At 38.7% G+C, this 20,801-nt stretch overlaps 1 protein-coding gene across 6 annotated transcripts in view; it reads left to right on the top strand.

The window, feature by feature from the left end:
* Window positions 1-14,209, top strand: part of CASP8AP2 (caspase 8 associated protein 2) — a 32,134-nt gene extending 17,925 nt beyond the window's left edge. For all 6 annotated transcript variants that reach the window (XM_019743285.2, XM_019743288.2, XM_019743284.2 and 3 more), the window contains 5 exons: window positions 761-876; window positions 4,290-6,475; window positions 7,032-10,137; window positions 11,493-11,592; window positions 12,010-14,209. In XM_019743285.2, coding sequence (XP_019598844.2) covers window positions 761-876; window positions 4,290-6,475; window positions 7,032-10,137; window positions 11,493-11,592; window positions 12,010-12,066 — 5,565 coding nt within the window. In that variant the 3' untranslated portion in view covers window positions 12,067-14,209. The remainder of the gene's footprint in view (window positions 1-760; window positions 877-4,289; window positions 6,476-7,031; window positions 10,138-11,492; window positions 11,593-12,009) is intronic.
* Window positions 14,210-20,801: the final 6,592 nt, after the last annotated feature.

A 20,801-nucleotide genomic window follows, 5' to 3' on the forward strand; every position in this document is an offset into this window, starting at 1 on the left:
AAGGAAACTCATTAGTATTAAGTAGGAAATCTGATGAAACATGCATAATTTCCTTTAAAATTGATGTAGGAAAACTATTGATAAATGACATTGACATAAAAAGATCTGTTAGACCTGTTAACAGTTAAATAATAGAAAATTCATAGAGATTATGTTAGGTGGTTTAAAAGAGAATGATTTGATGAGCAAAGATTTAGAATGGCTATTGGGATGGAATGGTGATGACTTGAGAATTTTTGCCACAGTGACTTTTATGGTGATCATACTGCAAAAATCAGGAATGTCATGTCATTTTCTGATTTTTATTTTTTGATAAAGTTGTTTCTCTTCCTTTTTTCTTTCCCCCAAAGAACCAGTCAATCCTAAATTCATTCTTTGTTCATGTTCAAATGAACATTGTTGCATGTTACAGCTAAGTTGTTAAATATAACACTTTTTGTCATTTTTATTTTCAGTTTTCAAGATAATAACCCAGGGAGACCGTTTTTCTTGTTACTTGTTTTTTTCATTTTGATCCTGTTTTAAGTAGTTTCACTTTAAATGGCCTTTCTCTGGTGCCAGTTGTCTTCTCTGAATCTCAGCTTCCCCATGTGTATAATGAACATAATAGTACTTCTCACAGGACTTTCTTGAGAATTACATGAGATAAAATATGTGATTCCTGGCACGTAGTTAGCATTAATAATCACTAGCTATTATAAGTAGTAGTTTAATAATCCTGTAGATACATACTTTATTAAATATATTTTATGATATTTAGAATTTCAGCTTAAAAAATGAAAACCAGTCTCTTAAGAAGAATATTTCAGCACTTATCAAAACAGCCAGAATGGAAATAAACCGCAAGGATGAAGAAATAAGTAATCTTCACCAAAGGTATAATTGAAGAGGGTGGATCTGTTTATAAATTACATGGGTGTTGATAGGTGGAATATTTTTAACTTTGGGTGGAAAGATACGAGAATCATGCATTTTATTAAATATGTAAGGTTTTACTGTGACTAATGGTATATTATCATAATGGAATATATATGATTATTAAATAGAATATTGTCACATACCTCTCTGAATATATTCAGTTTTCTGATACACTGGGATTTGCTTTGGTACTCTTTACTTCCATGGTGTATGATGTATGGTGTATGATGGTGTGTATGTTATGGGTTCTTCTAGGCTCCCACTAAATTAGTAAAATATAAAGAGTGCGTCTGTGCTCATATCTCTTATTAATAGACAACCCTTAAACTATCTCTCAATTGTATATTATTTTTCCTCTCAAATAGATTTTCTACTTAATCTCTCTCTCTCCCTCTTTTTTTCAGTTGGGGGAACTGCTCCAGAGAATTTCATATCTCCCCTCTCCTTCACAGTCACACCTCCAAAAATTATCTAAATCTGCTGTCTCCATTTCCTATTTCTACTCACTCTTGAATCTATTCCACTCTGACTCCTGTTTCCATCGGTCCACTGAAACAGCTGTCATTTTGGTTAACAGTTACTGCCACTGAAGCCATCAAATAGTTTTGATGTTGCATTTTAACTTATCCTCACATGTTGTTTGATATTGTTGACCCTCTTTTCTTGAAATAGTCTCTCCCTTTGGCTTTCGTAAGTCTTAGTTTTCTTCCATTATTTTTAAAACTTTTAAAATTTATTTAAGTGTGTTTTTCCAGGACCCATCAGCTCCAAGTCAAGTAGTTGTTTCAATCTAATTGTGGAGGGCACAGCTCACAGTGGCCCATGTGGGGATCAAATTGGCAACCTTGTTGTTAAGAGCATCGTGCTATAACCACCTGAGTTAACTGGCCACTACTAGTTTTCTTCCTAAGTTGAGATTTATTTTTCTGTACTTGGCTAAGTTGGAATTCTTCAAAGCTCAAACCTATGTCCTTTCCTTTCTCTATCAGTATTTTCTTATGAGGGATTCTCACTCATACTAGATCAGTTCCATGTATATGTGGATAACTACTTTATAAATTTTGTATAAAATTTGCAAAATTACCTCATCCAAAACTGAATTTATGATCAAACCTTTTCTATTGATCTTAGTAGATTCCCATCATTTATTCAGCTGGTGCAAGCCAGAGACCTAGGTGTTAGAATTACCATTTAATTTATTGCCTAAACTAGGACCCTTTTGAGAATAGAAGGGAGTGCTATTAATAATTACATTGAGGTTGCTTGGCAAATTGGGATATATAGTCACCCTGCCCAGGAATCGTCATTGAAACTTACATCTTGATTATCCCTCAGATCCAGATTTATTACCATGTTCTATTATTTTTATGTGTTTATCATCTCTCAGGTCATTCATTTCTTTCCATTTCTACCATCGTTGCTGCCCATCACTCTCTGATTGGCAGCAGTCTTTGTGCTGGTATCTCTGTATTCACGCCTGCTCTTTCTAGCCTCTGGATTGTGTCTTAATATTAAAGTCACAGGACACTTTCTAAACCACAAGTCTGGACATCTCACTATCACAGAACCACCATATCCCTTCCCCTTTCTTGATTAAAACACATTAATGGCTTCTCATTGTTCTTAGGATAAAAGATCATAAATCTTAATTTGGCCCTAAAGGCTCTTCACAGTTTGGTCCCAAACTGCTTTTCAGGCCTTGCCTTCAGTGCATATACCTTAGCCCTAGGCGTCGTAGCTCTGGTATATTCCTGGCATTCTTTCAGTTCCTTGGATGTACCATGAGCTCTGCCTTTGCGTGGACTGTTCCCACTGCCTGGACTGCTCTTCCCCACCTGCTGAATGTGCACTCATCCTCAGGCCTTGGGATAAACATCCTTTTCACCGTGCATATTTGTTCTCCCTGATTAGGTCAGATCTCTCTTTTGTCACTTCATATACACTTGCAGTTTTTAAAATCATGAATGAAATTACTTGATTAGTATCTTCCTCTTCCACTAAACTGTAAACTTTTTGTGTCCATGTTTCCCCATTTGTCTCAAAGATATCTTCTTCTAATATTTGGTTCTTTGGGACAGGATATATATTAGTTTTCTAGGGCTGCCATAACAAAGGACCACAAACTGGGTGGCTTAAATAACAGAAATTTATTGTCTCACAGTTCTGGAAACTAGAAGTCCAAGATCAAGCTGTCAGCAAGATTGATTCATTCTGAGGATTGTGTAATGGAAGGATCTATTCCAGGCCTTGCTCCTTGGCTTGTAGATGGTCACCTTATTTGGCTTGTAGATGGTCACCTTATACAAGTATAAGGTGACCATCTACAAGCCAAGGAGCAAGGCCTGGAACAGACCTCTCTTTATATTGTCTTCCTTCTATTCGTATCTCTGTGTCCAAATTCCCCTTTTGATAAGGACACTAATCATAATGGATTAGGGCCTTCATTAACTTGATTACCTCTGTAAAGACCCTATTCCCAAATAAGATCACATTTTTAGTTACTGGGGACTTTAGTAAATGAATTTTGAGTTCATCCAAACAAGATCCACAATAAGGTCTATATTTTGCCTTGGGTTGTATGTCTCCTTCATCCTCTTATTTTATAGAAGCCTCCCCCTTATTCCTGAGTCTTTTAAGTTTTGGTTTTCTCTTCATGTTTAGTACTGATTAGGAACAAATACATGGAAATTCACAGAAGTTGTGGAAGTTCGGGAAGATGGACTTACTATAAAAAACTAAAATGAGCTATTTACATGTACTTGTTAGGAAAACTGCTAGTTTTCTGAAACACTAATATAAAACCTTAAGACTTCAGCTTTTTTTTTTTTAAACAATAAATACATACCATTTCCTTAGGAAAGAATCACAAATCTATATTCTTTTTTTTGATGCTTTGGTTTTCTGTAAGATTGTATATGAAACAAAAAATTGAATAGGGAGCTACATAGAATTCTATTTTGATCGACTGTTGTTTTGCAAAGTTTCATTTTACCTTCTGTTTCAGTTGGGCTAGAGCTAGTGAGGACAAGAAAATAATGTTACTTGTTCTAAAAGAAGTGAATTTGTGGTTGTTTGGGAGTTCTATGCCTGTGGTAAAGGAAATGAGAGCGACATTGGCAAGTGCTGGGATAGAACTGAGAGGTCCTCCAGATTGTGTTTGAGAAAAGAAATGAAAGAGAGTTCTGTGTTTTGAAAACTGGCCCCTTTAGTTGGAAGCTGGTAAATTCTTATTACTCATGCCTTTATACAAAGTAAAATTAGTTTTCCCAATATGTGGGCTCCCAAATTTTAAAGTGTATTACATGTGATTAAAATATGGATTATTAAAAAGCAATAACTTTGGTTTTTTGTTAATTTTTGTTTCTTAATAGATTGTCCGAGTTTCCACATTTTCGAAATAATCATAAAACTGCAAGGACATCAGATAAAATCTTAAATCATAAATCCAGATCTCCCCATTTGAATGATTGTGCAAAGACTGATCACAGAGTGAAAAGTGATGTTTCTAAAGATGTACATCATAGCACTTCACTGCCAAACCTCGAAAAGGAAGCAAAATCACATTCGGAAAAAAAGAGCACTTTGCATTTTCCTACATCTACGGAAAAACACTGCACCAATGGCATTTGGTCACGTTCCCATTATCAGGTTGGTGAGGGTAGTTCAAATGAGGATAATAGAAGAGCGAAAAAAGATACTGGATATAGCCAATATAGTAGAGGAACCGATAGAATACGAAAAGATGTAAACACTAGCTCTGGTGATGGTGAACCAAAGAACGTAGAGGCTAGTCAAAGGCTACAAGGACGTACTGAGAAATACAGTAAAAGTGAACCAAAGGCTGAAAGCAAAAATTCAAAGTTTAAAAGTAACACAGATTTGGATTACAAAAATGAACGCATTAGCTCTTTTGGAGAAAAAGAAACCTATAGAGAGAGGTTACACACTCGAATAGAATCCCAGAGTGACAAAAAGATAGAAAGGCAAAGTGAAAGATCACAAAATATAAATAGAAAAGAGCTTAAGTTACAAGACAAAGAAGAAAGAAAAGTTGATCAGAAACCTAAATCAGTAGTAAAAGACCAAGATCATTGGAGAAGATCTGAACGAGCATCTCTTCCTCATTTCAGGAATGAAAAACCAAAATCTCATAATTCAAGTAAATACCATCTAGAAGAGAGAAAAGGAAGGGAAGATTGTAAAAGAGACAGGGGTGTGAGTAATCATAGTTTTCAAGAAGGAAGATGTTCATCTTCTCTTTCAACTAGTAGAACTCACAAACACACTAACTCCAAGGAAGCTGAAGCTATGCACCAACGGGAAAACACACCTTTAGAAACCGAAAGGCATAGAACTGAAGAGAAGAGGAAAAGAGAACGAGAAAGCAAAGAAGAAAACAGGTATATGAGAAATGAAAAAAGAACACCTATAGAACATTTGCAGAAAACTAACAGAGAAACTAAGCAGACCACTACTGATTTAAATGGACAGAATGAGCCTAAAAATGATAAAGTATCTAATAATGACGTTTCTGAAGGTGCAGATAATAAACACCTTGCAATTAAAGCTGAGAGTGGTCCAAATGAAACAAAAAACAAAGACTTAAAGTTGAGTTTTATGGAAAAATTGAATTTAACTCTTTCTCCTGCTAAAAAGCAGCCTGTTTCTCAGAGTAATCAACAAAAAATAACCAACACTGCCAAATCCAGTGGCATATGTGATTTGGAGTCCTCGGCGCAGGATAAAACAGTGACATGTGTTACCTCTGTGAGTAAACATATTATGGAGGAAACCAAATCAAAGTTACTAGAAGAAGCAAAGGATGTTCTTGCAGCAGCAGCATCTGAACCCAGGACCATGATTCCAGAAGGGAAGATGGAAGAAGAAAATAGTTTGTTAGTTAAACCTGTTGAGAATACTATGCATGGCAACATGTCCATTTGTGATACAGAGACTTCCTCAGCACCTGTGGAAATGGAACAAACAGAACCTTTGTTGCCGTCATCAGCAGAAACGGAGCAAAGCATCAGTGGTGTAAGGCCTGCAGTTCCTGTGGTGGTGGACATATTACCAACAAATGTTTCTCAGAACTTTGGCTTAGAATTGGATATCCAAAGAAATGATGATTTAAATTCTTGTCATATTTCTGAAGAGAGGGAAATGAAGGAGGCTTTTTCAACAACAGTGGCCAAATCCAGTGAAAACGTTTTGCAGCCTTCAATTGAAGAAGCTGGCATTTTGCCAGTACTTTCAGAAGCTGGTAACCCCAAATTTGAGCCTCCCCTAGTAGATACACCACTGGTTGAGAGTAAGTGTTGCGTGCCTAAAGAGACTCTAGAATCTTCACCTCAGCAGGCTCAGTTAATGGACCACAGACTAGAAACTGGTGAAACAAACTCAGTGTATCATGATGAGAACTCGGTTTTAAGCATTGACCTTAATCACCTCAGACCTATACCAGAAATCATCAGTCCTCTGAATAGTCCAGTGAGACCTGTAACAAAAGTTCTTAGACTGGAAAGCCCATCTCAAGTATCATTATGTAACAGTCATAAAGGTAATAGTCTATATTGTCTTTTATAACTTTTTGTGAGAATGTAAAATACATACATAAGCAAGATGAAGTAGTGCTTTTTCTTTTTTAATAACTTAATAACACAGTGAGATTAACACATTCAGATTCCCATTGTTAACTAGAAATGTACATTGAACTTTTAATCTAAATTTAGGTAATTCTTATGTGGAAAAAGGAGTGGTAGGACAGATTATTTCAAATTCGCTTTGCTGGCTTTCAGATATATATTTTGTTGTTCAAAAGCTATCATCAGATGACTCAGTAGGTGATGCTGCTAACCTGAGGTAAAGATACCTGAACAGTTGGTTGATGGTTATCCAAATGACCAACTGTACATTATCATTGTCAGACAACTCCTGAGCACTTCTGAGAACGGTAAAGACCAATGACATGAATAAGTATTAGGCATTAACATTTTGCTTTTTAAAAGAGCTATTACAATGAAATACTTGAGTATTTCTTGTTATATTTAGTATGGAAATGTCAAATGACTAAGACTCAGTGGTCATATGACTGTAATGTACTTTCTCTTCCACAGATGTGTTTCCACCAAATTCAGCTCATTCTACCTCCAAGAATCAGTCTGATCTCAACAAAGAAAATCAAAAGCCTATTTGCAAATCTGACAAATTTACAGAAGCAGACGCCCATAAGAATTCATCTATAGATGAATTAGAAGAAGGAGAAATTCTAAGTGACAGTGAAAATTCTAAACCACAAAAAGGTTTTGAAAAAAGTGCCAAACCTAGAGCTACTGAAGTGCACAACACAAAAATTAGCCCCAGAAGCAGGAAAAGTACTGTGCATTTGGATAAAGACAATAGGAAAACACCTATAGTAATTCAGCAGACCAAAAGGACATGGAATAAAAGACAAAGGGAATCTAGCAGGTCTTCAAAAACAGAGAAGAAAGACAAGACAATGAGCACCTCCAACCTGGAAAAAATAGTTCCAATTATTGCTGTACCCTCTCATGTACGAGAGGTTATGCACATGTTACGAATGATAAGAAAACATGTAAGGAAAAATTACATGAAATTCAAGGTGAATTTTCCACTAAAACAATTTCATAGAATTATTGACTCAGCAATTTTGAGTTTTACATCACTAATTAAACACATTGACTTATCCAAAATGTCTAAGTCAGTGACTATTTTACAGAAGAATCTCTGTGATGTTATAGAATCCAAACTTAAGCAAGTTAAAAAGAATGGCATAGTGGATCGTTTATTTGAACAGCAGTTACCAGATATGAAAAAAAAAACGTGGAAATTTGTAGATGAACAACTTGATTATTTGTTTGTCAAGCTTAAGAAAATCTTAATAAAGTTTTGTGATTCCACAAACTTTGGCAGTGACAGTGATGAAGGAAAACTTGAAAAGATATATAAAGGGAAAACAAAACAGAAGGGGAACGTGCACAACTCCAAAGAAATGCGGAAAGAGAAATACCCCAAATCAGAAGATTCTATTTATTGTAAGTCTTTACTGGGGTGTAAAAAATCGGAGGAAAAACATCAAGACCAAAACAACACCAGTATTCGCACAGTAAAGGACGACATTAAAAAGAGTTTTAACACTTGTTTTGATATTATTAAGAACTCTCAATCTGAAGAGCACTCCTTGGACCTAAACTGTCCGAGCACCCCAAAGCCGGGAAAAATGGAAGGCAGCACCATTGAGGATGCACAGACATCCCAGCATGCAGGCTTGAAGCCAGAACGCTGTTTCGAGATACTTACTGAACAGCAAGCATCTAGCCTTACTTTTAATTTAGTGAGTGATGCGCAGATGGGTGAAATATTTAAAAGTTTGTTGCAAGGTGATCTTTTAGACAACAGTGTTAACTGTAATGAAAAAAATGAGTGGGAATTAAAGACTCCAGAGAAACAGTTGCTGTGTGAATCTATACCAGCTTGTACAACAGAAGAGCTAGTTTCAGGGGTGGTTTCTCCATGTCCTAAAATGATTAGTGATGATAATTGGTCATTATTATCATCTGAAAAAGGTCCATCTCTGTCTTCAGGGCTTTCGTTGCCAGTTCATCCTGATGTGTTAGATGAAAGTTGTATGTTTGATGTGTCTACCAACATAGCTTTAAGCAAAGATAATATATGTAGTTCAGAAAAGAGCAAGCCCTGTATTTCTTCCATACTTCTTGAAGATCTAGCAGTATCTTTGACAGTACCATCACCTCTGAAGTCAGATGGCCATCTCAGTTTCTTAAAGCCTGAAGTTTTGTCTAGTTCAACTCCTGAAGAAGTGATTAGTGCCCATTTTAGTGAAGATGCCTTGCTGGAGGAAGAGGATGCATCTGAACAAGACATTCATTTAGCTCTGGAGTCTGATAACTCAAGCAGTAAATCCAGCTGTTCTTCGTCATGGACAAGCCGGTCTGTTGCTCCCGGATTTCAGTACCACCCTAATCTACCCATGCACGCTGTGATAATGGAAAAGTCCAATGACCATTTCATTGTGAAGATACGGCATGCAGCGCCACCTACCTCCCCTGGTCTTACACAGAATACGGGGGATAGTGAGTCATTAACATCTTTGCCCAGAATGGCAAAGGAAGCTGAGGAAGCAGCAGAGAAGGAATCTAGTTTATGTCAGAACACAGCTTTTGAATCTGTGGAGGAATTAAAACATTCCAACAAAAATGTTGACAGCAGTAAAGCAGCTCATGAAGAGCAGGACTGTATGATGCAAACACAGGTTCCTGATATATATGAGTTTCTTAAAGACGCTTCGGACAAAGGGGGTCATCGTAATGAAGTGGCCGAGCAGTGTTTCAAGTTGCATCAAGTATGGGAACCAAAAGTGCCTGAAAGTGTGGAAGGATTGCCTCTGATGGAAGAAATTCCACATTCTGCTGAGGGTCGTCTTCCAAACACATATGTAGACCTCACGAAAGATACAGTCACTGAGACCAAAAACTTGGGGGAACTTATAGAAGCAGCAGTTTTAAATATTGATCAGTTGGGATGTTCTGGAAGCAATTTGGATCAAAATGCTCAAATATTAGACACTGTGCAGCCTGGTACTGTTGATGCTTTTATTGATTTGACAGAAGATGTTTCAAGTGAGAGTAAAAATGAAGATAACTGTCCTGCTTTAGCTGTTGAACACTTGGGGTGTCAGGTGTTATGTGTAGATGAAGATAACTGTAAAGAAGAGAAGGTGCAAGTGGCAGACAAGCCTGTGGAATACATTGTTGAGGAAGCCTGTATCGATTTGACCTTGGAATCTCCCAGTTCATGTGAAGTGAAAAAGGAGGATTCAAAATCGGAGCTGGCATCAAATGCTGATAGTTCAGAGTTGCCTGGGGCTTTGGATAATGCTCACAAGAAGAGAAAAAACCTTTCTGATCTAAATCATTCTGCTCAGAAAAAACAGAGAAAGGAAACAGATTTAACCAGTAAGGAAAAGACCAAGAAGATATCCCCAAATTCTGGTGAGAATGGTGAAGCTCACCGAAGGAAAATGAGCAAGAAAAAGGCCCCTGCAGTGACTAAAGACCCCTCATCATTGAAGGCAAGCCCGGGGATGAAGGACCCATCACCAGCATCTGGCACTTCTCCTGTAAGCCTTTCTGCAAAAAATGTTGTTAAAAAGAAGGGAGAAATTATAGTTTCATGGACAAGGTAAGGATTTTCTGAGATGTTTAAATCACCAGGAAATTTTGAGAAGCCTGTAATCTATTCTGTCATGTCATCATAGTTGTTTCCCATCCTAAAATAAGGAAAGTTAATGACTTACTACAAAAATAGCCAAAGATGGTAGAAAATACATTCTAGGGTACAATCCAGCTGTCTTATAGAACAGTCTAGAGCAGTGGCTCTAGACTAGGAGCCACATTCCATAACCAGGGATGTGCACTAGCACCATAGATAGAAATTTTCATTGTGTTTTAACCTCAGCTTTTCAGTTAAAAAGAATTCTTTCATTTGTAAAGAACTGGTATAAGCACATTTTGGAAATGAATGACAGGTGGTAAAATGGGGCAAAAAAGTGTGAGCTTTTATCATTGAATTTTCCCCTAAATTAAGAGTTTCAAAAAAGTTTCATAGGGGTGGCCAGTTAGCTCAGTTGGTTAGAGCGCGGTGCTGATAACACTAAGGTTCCCGGTTCGATCCCCACATGGGCCACTGTGAGCTGCGCCCTCCTTAACAACAACAACAGAAAACAGTTTCATAAACAGATTGTACTTTAGATTTTTATGTGAACTTTTTAAGAAATGCAGATTTATAGACCCCATTTCAGACAGACGTAAAAGTAACCACCATTGTGAACCGTTGGACTAGAGGTCTATGGTCTGCAGACTTAGCTAGAGTACATAATGAGGGAAGCTGAATTTTGTTGAAATCGGTGATCATTTCTGTTTAATACCAAAGTCCTCTGTGCCTTCTTTTCAGGTAACTTACAAGATGGCACGATAAAGTCTCAGATTGTCATAACACACTTGGATTCTGAGTCTGTAGGCAAAGCAGAGGCCTGGGAATTAGAAGATTTGAATTCTATTTTACTTTTGGTTGTTTTGTTTACTAAGTCTGTGCTCATACTTGGGCCCCTTTTTTTTTTTAAGGAGGGCGCAGCTCACAGTGGCCCATGTGGGGATCAAACCGGCAACCTTGGTGTTATTACCCTAGCATCATGCTCTAACCAACTGAGCTAACCGGCCACCCCCTGGTCCCTAATTTTTAAAGTACTATATGCATTAAAGGTAGAATTTTTAAAAAGCTTTAATTTTGTCATTAGAATAATTAGTATGTTTGTTTTAGGAAATTTTGGGAATAAGTATGAGCTCAAAGATTAAAATCATCCATAATCTTATTCCTCATAGATAACCATTGTCCATGTTGGTATACAGACTTTTTCTTTTTTCTATAGCTTTTTAATAAAAATGTCACCTCCTGTTGGTGGACAATTAAGGCAGTGGAATTTTTGTTAACTTTCTGCTCTGATCTACAAAAGCTAAATAACATTTTCCCTCCTTTAGAAATGATGATCGGGAAATTTTATTGGAGTGTCAGAAAAGAGGGCCATCAATGAAAACATTTTCTTATTTAGCTGCCAACTTGAATAAAAATCCATCTCAGGTAACTACCCAGCTTTTATATCTCTATAATTTCACAGATGTTACTACTCTAAATACTTAATTTAATTTTAACATGTTTAAAATATGTAAATATTTCTTAGCCTTCTTTAAAAGTATGGCTTTTCATGTAGGACTGTTGTAAACTAGGTAATCATGGAAGAACAATCCTTTTTTTTTCTGTTGTCTTACCATTTACTTACTTGATTTCAAGCAGTTTTTTGTAATGTTTGCTTAGGAAAGTTTAATACTGAAGAGTTAAACTGGCAATCACTTTTAGTATGAAAATATTTTTTCTAAACATTACTTCATCTCTTTATTACTGGTGGTAACTTTTGTAAGAAGTTTTGTGAAAGTAGTCATCAAAGATTTTAAAAAAAATTGAGATATTGATAATTACCACTCATTTTTAATTTTTCAGGTCTCAGAAAGATTCCAGCAGCTATTGAAGCTCTTTGAAAAGTCAAAGTGCAGGTAGTTAATGGTTACACTACAGGAGACTCGTAAAGTAAATGGTTGACACTCTTAACTGTGCAGTGAGTGGCCTGTTAGTCATTGAAGATGTGAGGAGTAGGTGAGAGACCTCCGGTTAAGTTCCTGCCTCAGTCTCCGGTTAGAGGATGACTGCTGGTGCAGCCTTCTCAGGTCATCTCATCTACAGGACGTGCAGCCTTCTCAGGTCATCTCATCTACAGGACGTGCTCCGTGAAGCCTGCTGCCATTCAGACCACTGTGGCATTTCTCCTCAACCTTCTGATTGCTGAGGAGTCTAACGTGGGGGTGGGGGGGCAATCCATTTGATGATTAATACAACTTTTTTTTATAGATGAAGAAAAATAAAACATTCTTGAATAGCAGTATGTTTCATAGGCAACGATGTCTGTGCCGTCATCGTAATTTAGCGTTTTTCACATTAAATTATTTTTTCACATTTTTAATTAGGAATGCTAAAGTACTTTAAAACACAAAACATATATTCATAAACATGAAATCCATTGTCATCTGAAAAGATGACATGATTTACCATCTTAAATTATTAGTAATGTCCACAGACATGTTTCCTGAGTTTCTTGAAGCTATTCTTGTACAGGTTTATTAAGGCAATACTGGTTTATCAGCAGGATTTCTCTGTAAGACCTGAATCAGTTGCTTAAATATGTCACTATTTCTCAGTTGATTTGTAGGCATCATTACTTAAATGCAGAACACCCAATTTTAAATTAAGTTCAAATTAAATTAAATCTGAATAGAAACCATACTTGGCCATAGATCTCAGCGTGAAGGGTTCTTAATATATTTGAGTGGTAAATCTTTCTAGACCAGATGTAAATTACCATCTTTAGAAACTGTTAATTTCAGTATCCTCTCAAAGCAACTAGTTTGCTAATGAGACGCTCAGGAGATACTACTATGAAGGTAAAACTTCATTTCTATAATTCAGAATGTGAGACTTAATAAAAGGGAATTTGAAGGAAAAGCTTATTCTAAAGAACCTTTAAAAATATAGTTTAAGGTAAAAATGGCCTGATTATTTTTCAGATTTACTGTCCTTTAAAACTTTCACTGTCTTTAAGAAATTAAACTGAGTTTTTTATTTTGAATCTGAACGTTATCTTAAAAGATGACTTCTAGTCTCTTGTAAAGATAACGTATATTCATGGAAGAATTAACTGGTATTAGGGAGTGATGCTCATTAGTTTGAAATTTCCAAAATCAACTCCATTATAAATCTAAAATCTTTTATTGGATTTGATATTGGAGATTTTATTGGCCTGCATGACAGTACAATTAATGGGTTATTTCATTCCTGGCTTGTCTTTAATTGATTTTTCCTCCCAAATACTACAGTCTGATTGAATTCTTTTCAAAATCAGTATAATGATAAAGTTACCAAACTGATTTTGTAAAAAGCTAGTTCTTTAACATCGATATTATCTAAGTAGAACTCATTTAAAAGATCATTTTAGGAAATGGTCATATCAGAAAAACAGAATCATAACTTCAGCATTTTCTTACATTACAGATAAGTTGCTGAATTCCTTGGAGTCTTAATTGATATTGCATACTACACAGAAGTTTGGAATTCCTCATGTTTTAAATGGGGAATTTAATGTATAATAATTACATGTTATTACTTGCTGACTCTTTAATCTCAAGTCAGCATGTTCCGCTTGTTCCAGTCGTCAGTCTGATTTGCTTACCTGTTATTGGTCCAGATACTCATTTTTAAACAGGTTGGGATTTGTTATTAACATAAAAGCAACAATATAGTATCAAAACCTTAGTTTTCATATTTCAAAGAAATGACTTTCTTTTCTAGATTTTTAATAGTTTTGTAGCATTTTAAATTTAGTTCATTTTCATCTGTTTTTATTTGCTTTTCTAATTGCCTCCTCATTTTGGTAAATTGTAAAGTAATTTAAATAGTGTATCTGTAAATATGTATACTGAAAATAATGTACAGTACTGTGTGTGTGTGTGTGTGTGTGTATTTGTGTGTATACACACACATAAATGGTTTTCCCAGCCAAGGATTTTTTTTTTATCTGTATAAAACTTTTTGTACAAAGTTTGCTTTCAATACCAGTAATGTACAAATAAAACCATGTAAAGTTCTGTTATATTTTGATTAGACTGTTTTTTGTTTTGGGTTTTTTTGGTGTGTTTAGATAGTAATTAAAGGGGGGGGGGGAAACAGGCAAAAATCCCAGGGCAGATGGGAGGCTATTTTGAGGTGGTACTTGGTGGGGGTGTGGCTGGCTAAATATCTGTGTAGATTCATTAGAGAAAACTAGTTGCCTTTGGCTGCTTTTTCACAGCAGGTACTAGTACAGTGAACCAGACCTCAGCTGCATGTGTCCTCACAGATAAAATCAGGGCAGCACCAAAGCCCTTTTGGGTGAAGATTTGGGGAAAACAAGTAAGGACTGACTAGCTTGCACATTATTTGTTCACTCTTCTTCCTCCAGATTCATAGGACGGGTGGGTTATAATCTAGGCCCAAGACTCTATCTAGGAAGTGCCTTAGGAAATTGACATTTCTCCTAGGGTGCCTGAAGGGGAAGCCCTGATCTTAAGGACTGCTTGGTAGATAACAAACTGAAATGATTAGCTGGCTTTTATAGTGCTGGTGCTGTCCACCATATTGCTTATCTTCCCTCTTTGAGCTCCAAAGTAGCCTAGAAGGCTGGGCCTCAGTTTTTCCCCAGTGCATCTTACTCAGAAGAGCCAATACCGCCAGGTAAATGAGTTCATAAGCCAAAGTAAAGTGATAACTAAGATACCACTGATTCAAGGGAAAACAACGAACTGGATTACATAAGTGTCATGCAGGGACTCAGCTCCCGCTCCCCATATAATGCAGGATATGGGGAAGCCAAAAAGGAACACCAACGGAGCCATAGGTAGGGGAGTCATACCGCTATATTCTCACTGGCGGCTGGAAGCAGGAGCCGCACTATCTGCAGCCTGCCTTCCACTTCTCTGCCAACCAGAAACGTGAGGAGACAATGTAGCTCCCAACCCCCCACACCCGGCCCATCATGAAGCAAAAGGTAAAACACGAGCAAACTTTGGGCCCCGGGAGTGTTGTCCACCTGTGCTTCAGAGTCTCCACTGTGGGGCTCATCCTCTAACAGGCGGACCCGAGCTTCCAGTGCCTCCCACTGGGACACCTGGTCCCAACCTGGGCTATTCCAGCAAGCACTTTCTCTGAGTTACCATGTACCGCGGTGAGAACCTCCTCCAACCGACGGTCCTGAGCTTCCAGCACTTCCCCCCCGGGGCTGCTGGTCCTACACCTGGGCTATTCATTAAGTGCATCCTCTGTGCTATGATACAACACGGCGAGGAACATCCAGCCCACACAGCCGGCTGTACCCTTTGCCTTCTCCGGCAACCACACAGCTAGAACCTGCAGGGCCCTCTCCACGCTGGCCGGAGAGCCATCCATGTCCTCCCACACCTCTTTGAGGGTCCAACTCCCGAGAACAGTGGCTACCAGGTACCACACACTGTGTGGGGGGGTCACCTGTCCTCCTGCCCAGAGTCAGACACCATTCCTACCTGGCCGGAATCCTGCTCGCTGCGCCAGGTGTCCGACGGGGTGGAGGCCTGGGTGTAAGGTGTCCACAACTCTAGGAGCCCACAGCAGCAGCAGACCGGGAGGAAGATGATGCTTGCTTTGGCCAACAGGGCGGCGTGCCATCCGGAGGCTTGAGAGGACCACCGATTCACCGAGGGGTCACGTTTCTCCCAGGCAGATTGCGCCTCCTGTTCCTGGCGCAGCTCCTCACGGGCTTCCTGAGACTGAGTGTTCATATGCACAAACTGCTCCACCGTCCTTCCGAGAGTTCTGGCCAGCACCATACCCTGCTCACGAAACTGACCTTTCATACCTATAAACTGCTCCATTACCCCTTTGAAAATTCTGGCCGGCACCATACCCTGCTCTCTGCGCCATGTGTCATGCAGGGACTCAGCTCCTGCTCCCCGCACAAGAACGCAGGATATGGTGAGGCCTACAAGGAAAAACAACGGAGCCATAGATAGGGGAGTCATACCACTATATTCTCGCTGGCAGCTGGGTTGGAGACACAGGAAGCAGGAGCCACACGATCCGCAGCCTGCGACTGCTTCTCTGCTAACCAGCCAACCAACCAACGTAGCCACGGAAGTCACATCAGTGGCTAATGGCTAACTGGTTACAGCTGAAGGCCAACTAGCCACAGCTGTTGGCCATCTACTACCCGAGCCAGTACCTTTCTGCGTGAGGCCGAAGCCTGGAAACTGCTCTCTGGGCCTCTCTCTCCACAATAAGACCATCAGAATCTAAAATAAAGCCAGTAGGGCCAGCCCACTGGCTCAGGTGGTTGGAGCTCCATGCACCTAATACCGAAGGCTGCCGGTTCAATTGCCACATGGGCCAGTGCCAGATGGCTCAGTTGGTTGGAGCACAAGCTTTCAACCACAAGGTTGCTGGTTCGACTCCCACAAGGGATGGTGGGCTGCACCCCCTGCAACTAACAATGGCAACTGGACCTGGAGCTGAGCTGCACCCTCCACAACTAAGATTGAAAGGATAACAACTTGACTTGAAAAGTCCTGGAAGTACACACTGTTCCCCAATAAAGTCCTGTTCCCCTTCCCCAAATAAAAAAAATGAAGCCAATAAACATTTTTAAAAAGGGAAGATTTTGGTAATATGATACAAGAATAAGCAATAATAAACTAAGTAAATATAAAAAAACATTTAAAATAAAGAACATAATAAAATGGAGTAAAAATAGAATGGATACAGCCAAAGAATGAATTAGTTGGAAAATCAGATTGACTCTCCTAGAAAGAAGCAAAAAAAAAAAAAAGAGTAACAAATATGAATGCAGATTTAAGCGAGATGGACAAGATGTGCCAACATTCAAGTAACAAAAGGGTCCAGAAGAAGACAAGATTTAAAGGATAAAGGGGCCGTAGAATGCCAAACAAGAAAGAAAAAGAAGTAACCGCATCTAGACATACGCTGAAACAACTTAAGAGTATCAAAGATAATAAAAATCTAAAAGCTTTTAGATAGTAAACCATTGTATGAAGGACCAAGAATCAGGTTGACCTCAGTCTTTTCAAGAGCATTGTTGGCTGTAAGGAAACTTTTTCAAGTACTAGATCTAAAATTTTGCATCCATTTAAATTGGTATTCAAATATGAGGCTCTTAATAAAAACATTACCACTTAAAGATCCACATTGTAAACAATTTTTGGAGAAAATACTTAACAAAAACAAGTCCAGGAGGGGAAGCCCATGTTGTCGAGCTCATACAAAGTTTACTTTCTTGCCATATGGTCATTTTGTACATGGGTCCATTAAGCATACACTGGGTTTGCAAGGGAAAGCGACAGACTGACGTGTTATGTATTATCTTGTCTATCTCATTGAGATCTGCAATAAATGCCTTTGGTGAACATCCACCTGGGACACAGATATTTTCTGTCCTGTGTCCAATCTTAGAAGTCCATTCACATTACTTCTTCTCTAAACTGTCATTTCCAGGAATGTTCTTTCTAAGTCTTGAACCATTCAGCCAACCTTTTAACCACTATCTTTGAATAGATTCTACTTTGGGCCTCCAAGTAGCTGTGTAAGGAGAGAGATATATATAAATAAATAAATAAATAAATAGGTCCAGATCTTTTTTTCTCCACAGGTAACGGGCCTAAGGATGTCCACGTGAGACTGTCGATGTGGACTGAGTGAGAAGAGAGGCAGGTACAGTATTACGTATTGAGTCTGACCTACCTGCTCAGACTACGCGAATATCTTCCAGACCTGATTTTTAAAAATAAAACGTTTCCACTTATCGATCAATGCTGCTTCTTGTGCTCAACCTTATGGTTGGGTGGGTCAGACAACACACAGTTAATACTGGGCAGCTCAGGTCACCTGGTCCCTTGATGTCACCTAGTCCGGCATTAAGTCTCTAACAGGGCCATAGCTTTCCTGCAGGATCCTGGAGGAGGGCACTGTGATTCTTTCATTGAGACGTCATACAGCATCTTTATTAGCTGTGGCCTCTTTGAGTCGCACCCGATTGTTGGTACCTTGCTCTGCTCTTCCACTGCAGGCTGAACTTGCTGCACAGTCTTTTCTTTCTGTTCCCCAGTGAAAGCTCACAGCCTTACTTACTGGTTAATCATTAAGTGGGCCGGGTAGCACATTAAATGGCTTCTAGAATTCACAAAGGCTTATCAAGCGTAGTGGGTTTTAGTACTTAGATCTGTGTGTGTGTGTGTGTGTGTGTGTGTGTGTGTGTGTTGGTGGGGGTGGTGGTGATATTAGTGCAAAGGGCAGCAACTTATCTTTTACTTTGGAAGGGATGGATCTCCAGAAACTTCACTGAGGTGGCAGACCCTTAATTTTTCTGAGGTTCATAGCCTACCTCGTGGCTTGCATGCCTTATTACTAAAGCATCTACAGTCCTTTCTACCTCTCATCAGATCCAATCAGTATAAGGTTGTGGCTCATTATGTGTTCTGGGGGATGCCGAGGCCATCTAGTCCTCTGTGCCCAAATCATGGCAGCGAACAGGAAAATCGATGTAGCCCTCAGACAAGATGGTGAAAGGTGTAGCGTCTGTGATCCATTTTGAGTTAATTTTTGGGACGTGTGTAAGGTTTATGGCTAGATTCAACTTTTTACATATGGGTGTCCAGTTCTAGCACCATTTGTTGAAATAATGCCCTTTTTATAATGCTTAAAGGCAGCTAAAACTAAACATACTGTTAGAGCATACATATAGGATGGATATATATCAAGGAAAGGAATAGTAAACAGGTTCAGGGAGGTAAAGGGAAGGGAGAGGGAAGAAGTGTGTAGAAAAACCATTTAGTGTCAGGGTTCTAGTTCTCAAGTGTGGTGTATGCTCATGACTCTCACTATATAATTAAAGAATACATTTTTAAGATCTACGCATGGATGAATCATGGCAGTGTGCCATGAGCCAAGGATTACACGTGATTAACTTGCTTCTATGCACGTGAGGTATATTTTAAGAATTAAATATATATCGTCTCAGTCTTGACATTGTGATAGGAACTGGTAATAAAAAGATGAATCATTCTTCCTTTGAAGCAGTTCAGGTTCCTGGAGAGACAAGCACAGAACTAACTGTGAGAAGTGGTATACTAGTGTTGATTTTATTTTACTTTCTGGTTTAAATATTTATTTTCTTAAGTAATATATTCACTGTTCAGAGGATTCAGTGTAAAAATATCCATCCTACCTCTTCTTCAGGCACCCAGTTATCTTCCCTTGAAGCAATTAATAATTGGAGTTTCTTGTGTTTCCTTCTGAGTTATTCTATGCATAAATGTCTGATTTTAATATTTTGATTCTGAAAATGCATTAAAGGTATTAAATTCATTACTCTCCAGGTGAATTTTACAATTGAATGTCGAGGGCATTCTTGGACAGTGTGACGGGCCAGCCGCCACAAGTCGATCGGTTCCCGAATGGGGGAGTGGGAATGAATAAAAGACACTCTCACATATGATGATGGCGATCGCGGACCTCAGTGATGCTGAAGCCACTGAGTTTATTTTACTGCACCTATATATGCAGTTTGAGTACGTGCAACTTAGCAACGAAAGTATGCATTATCTTAGCAACTGTAAATTCTTTAACTTTTACATAGGAGACACAAAATTCACTGAAACTCCCAAAAGTAATTATCTTATCAATTGCCCTGGTAGGCATCAGCCTTCTGTGTCCGGGAACTGGCCGTTCCCACCACATTCCTCAGCAGCTTACAAGCTCAAGCTCCCCCCAGGTGCAGGCAGAGACAATTGCCTCAGGGGGAGGGAAACAGGTTAAACATAAACGGAGCCATTCTGTAAAGCTTAGAGTCACCTGTAACCATGGCTCCCCACAGGACAGTGTACCCAATACTCTACAAATACGCATATTAATACATAATGTGTTTTCACCTCCACTAGTTCTGATAATTAATTTGCACTTGAGGCTAGTGTGCCAGGGTAATGGAAATTTAACCTTCTCGCCTGTTTACCTTTTGTATCATCCTTCCTTTAAAACTAAATATCTGAAAACAGAATGGGCAGATGATACTTAGGAATTATCAATAATTTTATGTACTGTCTACATTTTGTATGGAAAAGACAAGGCTTAGAAATGGGCATAGGAGCTGTGATTTGAAGCCATCTTTGGGTTCTAGTGACACGCTTGATGTCAACTCCCCCAAGATGGCAATGAGATTGTGCACTTGGGATGTGACTAATGTAAGATGTGCAAGACAGAGCTAGGAGACCTGGTCGTCATCTGCACTGGGCAAGTCATTTGACCTCCCTGGAAACTGAATACTTTATAAAAGTCTGACATAGCTGTCTTTCTAAGGATTTCAGAGTCTCTACTGAAAAAGAAAAAAAAAACCCTGAGCTGTCTGTTTCAGCCTGATAGAATATTGCTAGAACACATAATCTACAGACAGGTGCAGCCCCCTCTCAGTGGCCTAAAAATGCTCCATTTCTTTTTAAGACGTTTCTTTTTTCCACCATAGTTTGATTTGCAAGAACACTTTGGGTGGTTTTGATAATCACTCCATTATTACTTGTTCACATTTCATGAGGTGAGACTCACCCCAGGCAGCTGCTGATAAAATCAGACATGACCCATTGATCTATGACATCGATTTGTAGAGCAATCAA

Source organism: Rhinolophus sinicus, linkage group LG05 (genome assembly GCF_036562045.2).
Source record: "Rhinolophus sinicus isolate RSC01 linkage group LG05, ASM3656204v1, whole genome shotgun sequence".
Lineage (NCBI taxonomy): Eukaryota > Metazoa > Chordata > Mammalia > Chiroptera > Rhinolophidae > Rhinolophus > Rhinolophus sinicus.